This window comes from Fundulus heteroclitus, chromosome 7 (genome assembly GCF_011125445.2).
Source record: "Fundulus heteroclitus isolate FHET01 chromosome 7, MU-UCD_Fhet_4.1, whole genome shotgun sequence".
Classification (NCBI taxonomy): Eukaryota; Metazoa; Chordata; class Actinopteri; order Cyprinodontiformes; family Fundulidae; genus Fundulus; species Fundulus heteroclitus.
Window position 1 is genome coordinate 29,186,699 of NC_046367.1, and position 12,750 is coordinate 29,199,448.

The following is a 12,750-nucleotide window of genomic DNA, read 5'->3' on the forward strand; positions in this document are numbered from 1 at the left end:
CCTTCTCTGCTAAGCCAACATGCCTCCAATTTAAAAAAGAAAAAACCCTTCTTGGCACAATGCCAAAATATTTATATTTGATTGTTTTCAACATCGCCCTGCTTTACTTTTGCCTTATATCGTTCCTGCTGTATTTTTGCTGCAGTTTAAATTAAAGACAGCACATCAAAGGCAAAACACTTGCTGTTTGATGCTAAGAAGACATTTATCATGCAGTGCAAAAGACACCAGCAGCTCAGTCTTTTTGTTGCAAAAATCTCCATATGTGATGTCTCATATATTTTCCCATCTTGACACTGGCACTGATGTGTTGCGATTAGTGTTACCTCGCCATCAAGTCATATTTAACTTGGTTGTAAAGTGTCTTAATCAGAACTGATGAGATCTTGGAAGTGTTTAAATTCGATTCAACTAGTATAGAAACAATGAAAAAATACTGTCATTTCTGAGCACGTTGTGTTTTTTTTTTGTCTCAAAATCAGCAGTTGATGACTTTACAGAAGTTGTTGTCATGTTGGACAGAACAGAAACCATTTTAAACCGTGAGCAGCCCTGTCTTCTCCTTTCTACCAAAGCCCTCCCACTTCTTACATCTCTGTCTTTGCCGATTATTTGAGCATTTAAATGCTATTTTGGAGGAAAGGCACAGACAAAAGATAACCCCACCACCACCACCCACACACCCACAAAAAAAGTGACATCCAGAGTACAGATCTCCTTGGTGATAAAGGGCAATTGTTTTCCAGCAGAACAAGTGTTGAAAAGATTTGAATCCCATCTCCGAGAAGTCTGAAGATAATGCCATCAGCAGTTTTGATAATTCGATCTGTCCCACGGGTTTATTGAGGAAAGGGTTATCTGAGGATAAAGACACAATTAACCTATCTGCTTTTGATAAGTACAATAAAGCCACTGACTTTTATCTCTAGAAGTCCTTCAGGGGCTCTCTTTAAATACACATTTTTAAACATGGCATAGTTAACAGCAACAAATGGTGTGCTGTGAAAATAAAGTGCAGCACTGATTACACAAGAGTATGATTAAAGCAATGAAAACGCCTGAAGAGGTGACACTGCCTTTGTGTCGATGTGCAATTGTTTGTCTGACTCAGTTTTATATAAATTTAGAAACAGATGAAATTGGTTTGCAAGCATGTGTGTTGTCAAGTAAAGTGAACAAAAAAAGGAAGAAAGAGCAATTCTTCGAGGTTGCCTGAAATCTCTGACTGTGACACATAAGTTTGACAAACAACTATGTATTTACACTATTGAGATTCTTTACACGGCTTTAGTCTGGTTTTTCCACATAAATACATTAGATTATTAAAAAAAACTGAGTGATACTTAAAGAAGAAAACTGTAGGTCTTTGTGTTTCTACTGATAAACACATTTATGTCTCTGTCATCAAATTAGATTCCAGTTGATCACTGGCCATAAATACATATTTTTACGCTGAGGACTGTTTGCTGTATTTTTAAATAGCAAAACCCTGAATTATCTCTAACATCAGTATTTATTGATCAACCTGTGTGGCAGCTTAGCTAAGTTAGAAGCAACAATGGCCTAAAAGATCTTTAACATACCCTTAGTTCCAGTCATAAATCGCAGGTCTATATGTCAATAGCTCTGCTTCTTGTTTTGAGTCCTTTAAATTTTCCACTCAAATTCTGAGAGAAATGATATATTTTCCATCTCCTGTACAGTGCATTATAAATTAATTACATTCTATACTATAATAGTCAAAATAGACTATATTAAAAAGTGCCCTAAAGCAACCAGTAATGCTGATGCTAACATTTGCATGTCATAAAAGCTAATAATTGTATTTTTTAGGGTAATAAAAAAATGCCAGAGCAGAGGAATTCTCTAAATATCGACATTTTTAGAAAGCTTTAATTTCTTTTTCCAATTCTTTTGTCTATTTGACAATTTCTATCCTTGTTGTTGAAATTGTCTATCCATTTGAACTGTCTCCTCAGATTTCAAACTAAATTTGTCAATCTTTTAATTTTTAAATGTAAAATATTTTCACATTGTGAATGCAGAGTGAGGTGAGTGATAGGATAAAAGTAACGTACAGAGGTTGTACACTATTTTGGTCAAAACAGACAATTACACACTGCACTCCAAGCCAAAATAGTATGTTATTGCTTACCTCTGCATGTTACAGAGCTACTTTTTGTGATTAGTAGAGTAATTCCTTAAACAATTTACTGTTGACGCTACTTTCATCTTACTTCAAAGCCTCTTTTTCACACCTTAATTTTCGCACACCCGCAGCGTTTGAAGTGTCCACTCAGATTCTAAATTTAATTAAATTGCTTTTATTTGACTCTTTGGTGCATAATAAATTAGCTATATCATAGCCAACTGAGAACGACAATGTTAACATTAACAACAAAGCTAATTATTGTGATTTTAAAACTATTTCGAAACGCTCAGCAGAGTACGTAATTCTCTAGGAGTAACATGGATGATACAGTAAAAAAATATCTACAAAGATAGTGCCTACAAATTGTCAAAACTGGCATTAATGCACTGTCTCCTAAGCCTATTGAGTACACTAATGCTAACTTTAGCATGCTAAAGAATACCAGAACAGAACAATGTCTAAACATTTAAACTCTAATGCTTCTTTCTGTATTTTCGCGGGATGGCTGTCTTGAGAGAATTTGGCCACTGCGAATGTCTCATTGGCTCTCATATCTTTGATTGATGAGCTGCAGCTCTTTTAAATACGTAGTAGTTAACACTAATTCCATATAAATCTCTGCAGTCAAGGGACCTATCTTAAGTTGAACATATTATTCATGATTTAGCTTCTGAAGGAGTATTTCTTTCAAATCAGTTTAGTTGTTTAAAATAAAACATTCGGTTGATGGTGAATATATATATATATATATATATATATATATATATATATATATATATATATATATATATATATATATATATATATATATATGACTCTTAACATCTACACAGAAAATGTCATGTCAATGTTGAGAGTAAAAAAAAAATGCTGCTTTCTTCTTTAATTTAGTGGCTAAAAGAATTGAAAAAACTACCCAAGAGATGTTCCAGCACCTTGCAACTACATTTACTGTATTTCAGTGAGCATTACTTGAAGCCCTGCAATGACTGAATAGTGTTGTCCTGAATCTAAGTGGCTATTCTTCACATTAGGGAAAGCAAAAGCAAAATAACAAATGGAAAAGAAAGAAGAAAAAATAAATAAGGATTAAAAATATTTCTTTAAACTAGTTTAATAATTTGCCTTTCCCCACTATTTTCAAGCACTAGTCGATTTGCCCACAGATAAACACACTTGAACATTATCAGGCCGCTCAGTCTTGCTGTCGGAGGTGGTTTCCACACACTCACTGCAGTCATGGAGTTTTCTAGAAATGCTCCTCAGGGATTACAGCCACTGTATGTTCTGAATGCAAATGTTTTCACCCCAGACTTCTGAAAGAGATTTTCCCTGCAGTACCCTATGGAAAAATCTCTTGAGCATTAGGAGGTGAGAAAATGTGCAAACACAGCAGTTACATTTTTGAAGCATTTACTATCATTAAGTGAGTGTGCAGGGATGATTATAGCACTAAATGTTTGCATCATGTATTTTCTGTGGCCTGTACCTCACTCGTTAATGCCGTGGACCTTATAGGCTGTATGTGATATCGGTATCAATAGGAAAACATCAAGACTACATTACTAGTGTGGCGTAAAGAAGGGAAAGCAATTTCCACATCTTCATTTCTGCATCAGGTCCTTCTTCCTACATGTGTCCAGTGCTGAAAACTGTCCTTTAACACTCCTGAAATTGATGACTGAATACTCTTCAGCTTTTCATGTTGTTCTGCAATAATGCCTAAAACAGGATCTGAGGACCAGGGTTAAGGCCTGCTGCTCCAGAGGGGCCGTCCCCTGCATGGTCTAGATCCAAATTTATACCTGAAATTTCCCTGCTTTCTTGAACACTGTCCTGAACTTGTTCAGAGCCTGTGTGAATATTAATACAGAAAAAGCAAAGCAGCAAAAAGTTTTTTTTTTTTTCTGAATTAGGTAAACGAGAGCAGGAGCATGAAGGACATATGGTATTAATGAAGCAGGCAGGAAATTGGATGAAACAAAAGTGCAGTGCCTTCAAGACGTATTCTTACATTTTGTACTTTTTCATATTCGGTCATGTTTCAAACAAAAACTTCAATGTATTTTGTTGGGATTTCTTTTAATTACCAACAAAAAGTAGTGGATAATTGTGAAGTGCAAAGTAATTTATATTGCTTTCAAAGCGTACACACAAAATTCTGAAAAGCGTGCATTTGTACTTAACCTGCCTTTACTTTAATACCCCTAGATAAAATAAAGTCTGATTAATTGCTTAAAAAATAACCTATTTGCAAAGGGAGTTTACTTATATGCAATTTAATTTCATAAATCCAGTTCTTCTGGGAAGGCTTCGAAGAACATTAGCGAATAAACAGCTTCATGAATACCATGAATACAGCTTCTACAGCAGATAGGTTAGGGATAAAGTTATGGAGACCTTTAAAGCAGGGTTAGCTTCTAAAATAATATCTTGAATTTTGAATATCCAGAAGATCACTGTTCAATGCATTATCCAAAAATGAAAAGATTTGACAAAAGAGCAAACCTGTCAAGACATGGCTGTCCACCTGAACTGAAACACTAGCCACTGAGAGCATTGATTGGAAAATCAACTAACCGATCTGTGCAAGGATTAGATGAGAAATGAGAAAAACATTGAACATTTCGAGCTACTTGCACTAAAGACTAAACTGATGACCAAATAGCAAAATGTTCTATCTGAAAAAAAAAAAAATGCAGGTTATTTCGCATCCACATGTTCCTTGTAAACCTGATTTAGGGGTTTTATTCAGTTGACTCTTCTATCCCAACAAAGAGTGGGGTTTTCTTGGAGTCAGACAAATATGAGGACACTGTTCTCAAAGTTATATCCATCAATCAGAAAATCATACAGATAAGATATTTTGCACTTCCGTCATCAATTTAAGACGAAAAAAGAACATTGGCCACAACCCTGAACACATGACGTGTTCTAAAGTCATGGAGGCGGCGTTATGCTGTGGAGATATTTTTCTTCACCAGGGACAGGAAAGCTGGTCTAAGTTGATCGAAAATTGAGCGGTGCTGGATATGGGACAAACCTGGAAGAAAATGTGTTGACTATTGAAAGGTTTGCCTATACGCAGGACCATAAATCTACTGCAAGAGCTGCAAAAGCGGGCGTGCAGGTGGCGCAGCGGATAACGTCACCCATGCACGGAGGCCTTAGTCCTCGACGCGGTTGACCCGGGTTCTACTCCAACCCGCGGTCCTTTGCCACATGTCTCTCCCCTCCTCCACCCCCTTCCTGTCAGCCTACTGTGCAAAAAAGCAAGCCACTAGAGCTGTGAAAAATCTCAAAAAAAAAAAAAGCTGCAAAAGAGCAGTTTAGATTTGACAATCCAAGTTAACTATATTTGAAGAATTTTGCACAGAAGGTTGAGCAGAAATTTTGATAGCAAAGGGCTGTTTCACTGGGTCCGGACTTTTTACATTTTCTGACTTTTTACATTTTTACAAGTGAAATATTTAGAAAACCTTATATAATTTTGGGGTTGTGCTGAATCACAATATGGAAAAGTTCATGGATTATCACAGTTTAAGCAAGGCAATGCATTTGATGTTAGGGCCACAAACAGGTTGTTAAGAACAAAAGTGAGTAGTTCTTGTGAATTTCTGGTTATTACCTCTTGAAATCAACTTCCTGTAATTTATTCATCAAACAGAAAAGCATGGATTTAATCTACCACCAAGTACCAAGAAGCTACAGAGTTACGTTAGATCTTTATTCCTGAAGAGATCAGTTATCATACAATGTCTTTGATGCATTTAGAGAAAACCAGATTTCATGGCACGGATCAAGTAAACAGAACAATCGTAGTGGCTGTAGTAGACCCTGTGGCTATAGGTTGTTGTTTTTATAATAATATTATTGCTTTCATCACAAAGGAGGAATATAATGGTCCCTAAAAATGAAGTCTATTTAGTTTTTTTGTTTTTTTTACAGGCCCACCAAATCTAACCAGTAACACATAAGTTGAAAGTCTAACGGTGCTTTTGTTAAATCAGCACTGACTTACTGAAGATTGCCTTTTGGTATATGATCAGACAAGTAATGCTTTCTAACATCTTAGGGATTTATATGATTGTTTTGTGCTTATCTGTTACAGCTATAGAATATTTCAACTTAAGTGTTACATTATTAAGCAAGTGAAAATTGTGTCTCATTGTGCCCAGGTTTACCGATGCTAATAACGCATTTGTAAATATAGTATGCATCATCTAGCAGCACTTTCCGTATTTGATCAGATAAAATCTTAAAATCGCACATGGTAAAATAGTCTGTATATGAAATACCAAAAAATTCAGCTGTGAACAAACATGGAAATGGGAACAAGGTAATATAGTTAAGGCTAAACATCTTTGTCTATTACCTTTGTATAGCTAAGTCAGTAAGAGGAGCATGCAACCAACGTAACATTGCCACAATTTTACAGTAAACAACAAAAGCAATCAACTCAAAACAAACATATGTGCCTTTCTTCACTACAGATTAGAACCAACGTAATGACTTTCAGTGGCGTAAATCATATGGCTTTGTGCAATTGTCCACTGTCTGTAAATTCACTGAAATAAAATAGTTTTTTTTTTTTTGTATTTTTTGGATTGTAAAATCAACAAACTGTCATGCCAGAAACTGAGATTCGGTTCTACATGCGCTGCTTCTTACATGCCAAATTGTGCTAATTGTACACCGTCCTAAAAAAAAAGAAAAAAAAAAAAAGAAAAAAGAATATATAAGAAAGTAAGAGAAAAATAAATAAATTTGAGGTCTTTCATGAGAGCAAAAACCCTTACATCCAGGGACAAATGTGCTCATTTCCATCCCCCTACTTTATATAAAGTATTTGTGCACATATTCTACAGCTGCTTTAATGTAAGAATATTGTCTGTTAATAAATATGGAATAGTACAAGGATTTCAGGTTCAGAAAAAAAAGATAAGAGCAGGGGTTGGTATTTGTTGCGTGCTTTATGTAAAGCGATCCGAGTTCATCTTTCTAAGCTTAGGTGGCAAGTGTCCGTCCATCCTCCCCCCTCCTCCCCCAGCCAGTCGCTGCAGCTTCGGGGGCAAGTCCGCCACCGACTTACTGATGGGCTCTGTGCTAATCTTGGAGGCCTTCCCGCCCTGTTTGTCGTCAGAGACGCCGGGCACCGAGCTGATTCGCTGAAGCTTCATGGGCAGGTCTCCGAAGCTGTAAGTCATCTCTGAGGTGGTGGAGCTCATCCTCAGCAGCTTCTTAGGTAGGCCGTCCCGGCCCGTCATCTTCTGTAACTTGGTAGGCAGCTTGGTGGTGCTGTCATTGTCTTCCAGGGTCTCAAGGCAGTCCAGGGAGCTGTTCTTCTCCCCACTGTTGCACAGGGATGGCGCCATGAGGGGCGAGGAGAGGAGCAGGGCTTCCTCCTGCTCCTTCACGCTATAAGGAGGGGTGGGCACCTCGAATGTGGCGTGAAACTGAGAGTAGTCCACCTTGAAGAAGCCCTCCTCCAAGGAGATGACAGGAAAGAAGCGATGTCCCCAGAGAACCTCGTCCTCCGTGTACGACGTCCTCGCCTGGCAGGTCATCCCTGTCAGAGAAACACAAACATCTTTAAGCTTGTGGAGCCGTCGTAACGAACGTCTTTCTATGTGCAAACACACCAGAGTTAACCGTTCCATGGCGCCAGTGTTAAACAATGAGGCTCTGATTGAATTATGAGCTTGGCACTGTTCCATAATATCAATAATATTTCCAGCATTTGTGCTATTTTTAGATTACAAAGCAAACAATACTGTAAAACACATCACCCCCAACGAAACCACGTTTATTGCGATACAGAGCCAGCTGCCGGAATGAAAAGCCTAATTGATTTTTATTTTCTGCGCGTGATGTTTACAACCACTTTCCAGGCTAATTTGAAAAATAATTAAAAGTTATTTGCTGTGTTTGCTTTATGGGTATTACTAAATATTTAATCCCAAAAGCCTGAATTCATTGAAATAACAGCTCGGGGGGGCTGCTAGCGTATTTGTCATACACTGAATATGCCGAGTAAACTTAATTTTAGTTCTTTGTGCGCCTTGTTTTCTACAGACAGTTCATTGTCACATTACAGCAACTTATTTCAATGTTTATTCTTGGGAGTTTTTGTAAAATGCCAATGCAAAGGAGTGAAAAATTTATAAAGAAAAATTTGTTATAAATAAAAATTGGAAAAAAGTATTGTGTGCTGTTGGACAGAGCCCTCTTTAATCTAAGATCCATAAATGAAATTTAGTACAACCAACTGGCTTTAGAAGTCACTTGATTAGTAGATACAGTCCATGTGTGTGTAATTCAGTCTCAGTATAAATAAGACTTTCCTGCAATGGCTTCACAGGTTTGTCAGAGAACATTAGTGAACAAAAACCAGAGTTTCCCCCACATGTCTGGGGGTTTTTACTCGTCCCCCCACCAGGCTAAGCGTCGCTTGTTTATTTGAAATGCCTCGATGTTTGAGAGCGATATAAAATGGTCAGTAAAGTTTCTGGCTGGGAGATAACCTCTCTGTGTAAATAAGCTAACCTGCTAGCTGTTATTAGCTCTACGCACAATACCTTCACGCAGCGCCCCTTCTGCGAGCTGCATAACGCATCGCTCCTCGTGCGTCCCCCCATACGCAACCCCTTGTGCTCGGTCCCGTATTGTTGGGCGTCGAAGAATTTGGTCGAGGCTGGTTCGAGACCCAGTAATTTTTTCAAATATATAACACGTCACTCCTTTTGATCTTCGCCGCAAACGCATATCACAAGAAAAAAAACAGAAAAAAAACAAACCGAATGTATATGTCCGTCCCCCCCCCCCCCCCCCCCCCCCCACACACACACACACACACACACACATTCATGGTGGCCCTTATCCGTTCACCACACAGTGCCTACATAAGGCGAGAATCAACATCGCCTGTAAAACGAATGATTAAACCTCCGTTAGACCAATTTGCATTGCAGCATGCATTCATTGCAGAGCAGGCAACTGGATCCTCTCTTCCTGTGCTCCCAGTGCATGGGATACAAATACTGTCGGGCTTTGGCATGACACCTGAACACAATCAGAACTGCTTCTCGGCTCTCAAACTCAGAAAGTCATTTATCTCACGAGCACGATGTAGATTCATGCCGTCTACTTGTCAAGTAAGTTACTTGTACATGCGTACATTTGTAAGGTGCTCAGAGCACTCAGCTTTGAGGTTATGTTGTTCTGAGCTCTGTAGATTCAAGTTTCTGTGTAAATAAAACCATAAGGACGACTTTGTTGGAGATCGGTTCGTCCAAGACCAAGACCAACACCAACACCAGAACCACCAAGACCAAAACCAAGACCAAGAGTCCTCCATCATTGCTGGTCAGAGTTGATGGCAAGATGGAGAGAGCTAAATGAAGGGAGATCCTAAAAGAAAACCTGTAAGAAGCTGGGGAAGACTGGAGGCTGAGGCTAAGGTTCATCATTCAGCAGGACAAAGACCCTAATTTACAGCAAGGGATTAAAAAAAATAATAATTCAAAATGAATAGTCAAGGTTTTTAGTCTCTGAATGTGCAGGTAGAGACACACAAGATATTTTCAGTATGAAAGGTAGCTCTACAAAGCATTGACAAAGGGGCTGAATGCCATAAGACTGCTAAACTTCTCAGAGTTTTATCTGTTAACAAACTTTGACCATGTGTTCTTTTTTTTCTTCCATTTCCATATAACGTTTTTTGTTTTTTGCTGCCAAATAAACTTCCTGTAAAACAGACTGAGGTTTAGGATATGTAGCTGCAACAAGACAAAACGTGAAGTAGTATGGATGCCTTTGCATAGCAGTATAACAGATAAAGGATATCCCACTGTGCAAAGATAACACACTACATTTAAAGGAAAGAAACAAGGTTTTCACTGAAAACTAGAGAAACAGTTTATTGTATGAAAGGAAGTTCTCCTCACATTACCTTTCATGCCACTTACGCGTTCAGTTCACATTTTAAGCTTGGCTTCTGGCTACAAAAGATGAAGGATTAAGATAGTCAATGCTGGCGGCGAGTACTACATTATCACACAACGTGTCTACAGGAAAAGTCTCAGTTTACGCTAGAATGTCTATATTGCAACAAAGGCAAAACAGCTCCAGCAAAAAAACTATTTAAGGTACATAGATAATTTAGCATTTACTGAGTTAAAGTGCATGTTAAATAGCTCAGTTGTGTCCATTTTAAAGAACAAATTAAAACAAAAACAGCTGCATCTGCTGGCTGCTTTGTCTGAGTGTTTATGTCTGCTCCAAATCACACTATGATAAATTTGGAATAAATGATCCCCCTGTGAAGAAACATTTATTCCATTAAACCCCTGCGTCAAACCTCCTTTCACATCCACAAAAGGAAATTAATACAGTTACCAACACCCTGCTTTTAAAATTCGTCAACACAAACATCTTTTCATGCAAACTTATTGGAGGCTTGTTAGTGATTACTCATCAACGATATTCAGCAGCTCCTATTGTAGCTGTCTGCACATTACATCACACACCACTGCTTAAAGCAAAACCATGTGAATCACATAATGTTAACATTCAGCTATAAAACAAAATCTGTTTAAAGGGGACATATCATGCTTTTCAATTCTTCCTTTTCACAGTGTGATCATTCAGCAGTGGAACTTCAATGCTTTGGGCTGAATTTGTCATTATTTTACCCCCAATATTCCCCCTTTTTACCCCTGTTCTGAGGTGCATCTGACAGCAACACATTTTGGTGCGGCCTCTTTAAATGCAAAGGAGGCACTTTGCATTTAATAAAGTTAAATGCATAATAAAGTTTGTATTATGCTGGGGTACAGTGTAATGAATTGTGCAGTTTAATACACCCAATGACCGAACATTGCTCTAAGAAATACATGACCAAAAGTACATGACCTTGTTTAGCAGCTCCACAGCAATTACTGTGACGTAATTTAAAAAAATATATAAAATGTAATAGAAGACAGAGAAAACTGTATGACTAGAAAAATATGACCCAAACAGAAAATATCAATGCAGGGCCTAGAGAGACTAAATTCAGATTCTCTACATTTCCAGAGACTCTAAGTACACAACAAAATTAATTTAAGGGCTAAAATAGTGGATTTTGCTTTACTGTCTTGCAGAAAGTAAGGAATGTATGTAAGTAGCATTGCATCATACCGTTACAGATGGACCTGTTGGATTTAGAATTTAACTGAAAAGTATTTTAGCAATACCAATCAAAATTTTATATAAATATATATATATATATATATATATATATATATATATATATATATATATATATATATATACAGTATATATGTATATATACGTATATATGTATGTGTGTGTATGCATGTAATGGGTGTGTGTGCGTGTATGCATGTAATACGTGTATATATGTATGTATGTATGTATGTATGTATGTATGTGTGTGTGTGTGTGTGTGTGTGTGTGTGTGTGTGTGTGTGTGTGTGTGTGTGTGTGTGTGTGGATAGGTAGAATTATGAGAATTATGTATATCAAAAGTGACGTTACTGAGTTTTTATGTTCTACATCTTTGTATTTCACCATTCAGTATTTTATGCATTTTTTAACTACCTTGTTACTGATCATCAGACATTCCTGTTGTATTTTTGCCTTTCTTAGTTTTTGAATAAAAGACATTTTTGTATCACCACCCTCCTAATGCACATCATGGGTCAAAGATGACCCATTGCCATTTTCAATGTTGCATGTATTTTTATGTCATTTAATATGACTTTAAATATATTATGTATTCTTTCTGATTTTGGTTTAGCAGAAATCAAGATTTTACTGCGTTTCTTCAAACTTTAAAAAAACACTGTTCTGTTCTTTGTTTTTTGTTTTTTTGTTTTTTTTACATTAGGTTTACACACGGGACAGAAACCGCCCACCTACATTTATCATACTTGTGTGATGCAAGGGTATATTACACAAGAGCTAGAACTGGCCACACAGGAAGACCCCCCTCAAACTTTCATGTTCAGAAGGAGCATTAGACATAACATTATCCTGGAGCGGTGGAATCAGGCAGACAAGTAAATATATAGAGTGCAGTACGGAAATTACAGTGCATATTTCATAGTATAAATTTTCTAATGTTTCCAATGAGTATGTTGTTGTTTTTTATTTGATTTCTCTATCTAAGAAATCTCTACCTTTCTCTATCTATTTTCTCTCTTAGCAACATAGTCATCTCAAATAAGTATAAACATAATAATAATGATAAGCATGGTAGAGTCTGTGTTGCACAAATACAGTATGTGTCATGGCTTCCAGGTGGCTTGTTTGTGTATGTAATTTTAACTGGTTCCTTAAGTTTCCTACATTATGCTCTCTTTAGCTATTTTCTTACAGTATATTTATCCTATCTCTGCTTCAGCACACATTAATCAAATGATTGCAATACCTTATCAGCAGCCATCAAGGGGCTGCTGTGGCCTGGTAATCACCCATTTATTTAAGGACGAAGGTTTTGTGGATTACTTTGTGGATTTTGTTCTTGGTTAATTCTTTGTACATTTTGTTATATTTTCCAGTGTTTGCCTTCAGTTCATTGCCCTCCCCTCCTT

General features: G+C 37.2%; 1 protein-coding gene across 1 annotated transcript in view; it reads right to left on the minus strand.

The window, feature by feature from the left end:
• Window positions 1–5,858: 5,858 nt before the first annotated feature.
• The window catches only part of kcnj3a (potassium inwardly rectifying channel subfamily J member 3a), a 64,686-nt gene continuing 57,794 nt past the window's right edge, over window positions 5,859–12,750 (minus strand). The window contains exon 3 of the mRNA XM_012874065.3: window positions 5,859–7,721. Within this exon, the coding sequence (XP_012729519.1) occupies window positions 7,126–7,721 (596 nt within the window). The 3' untranslated portion in view covers window positions 5,859–7,125. The remainder of the gene's footprint in view (window positions 7,722–12,750) is intronic.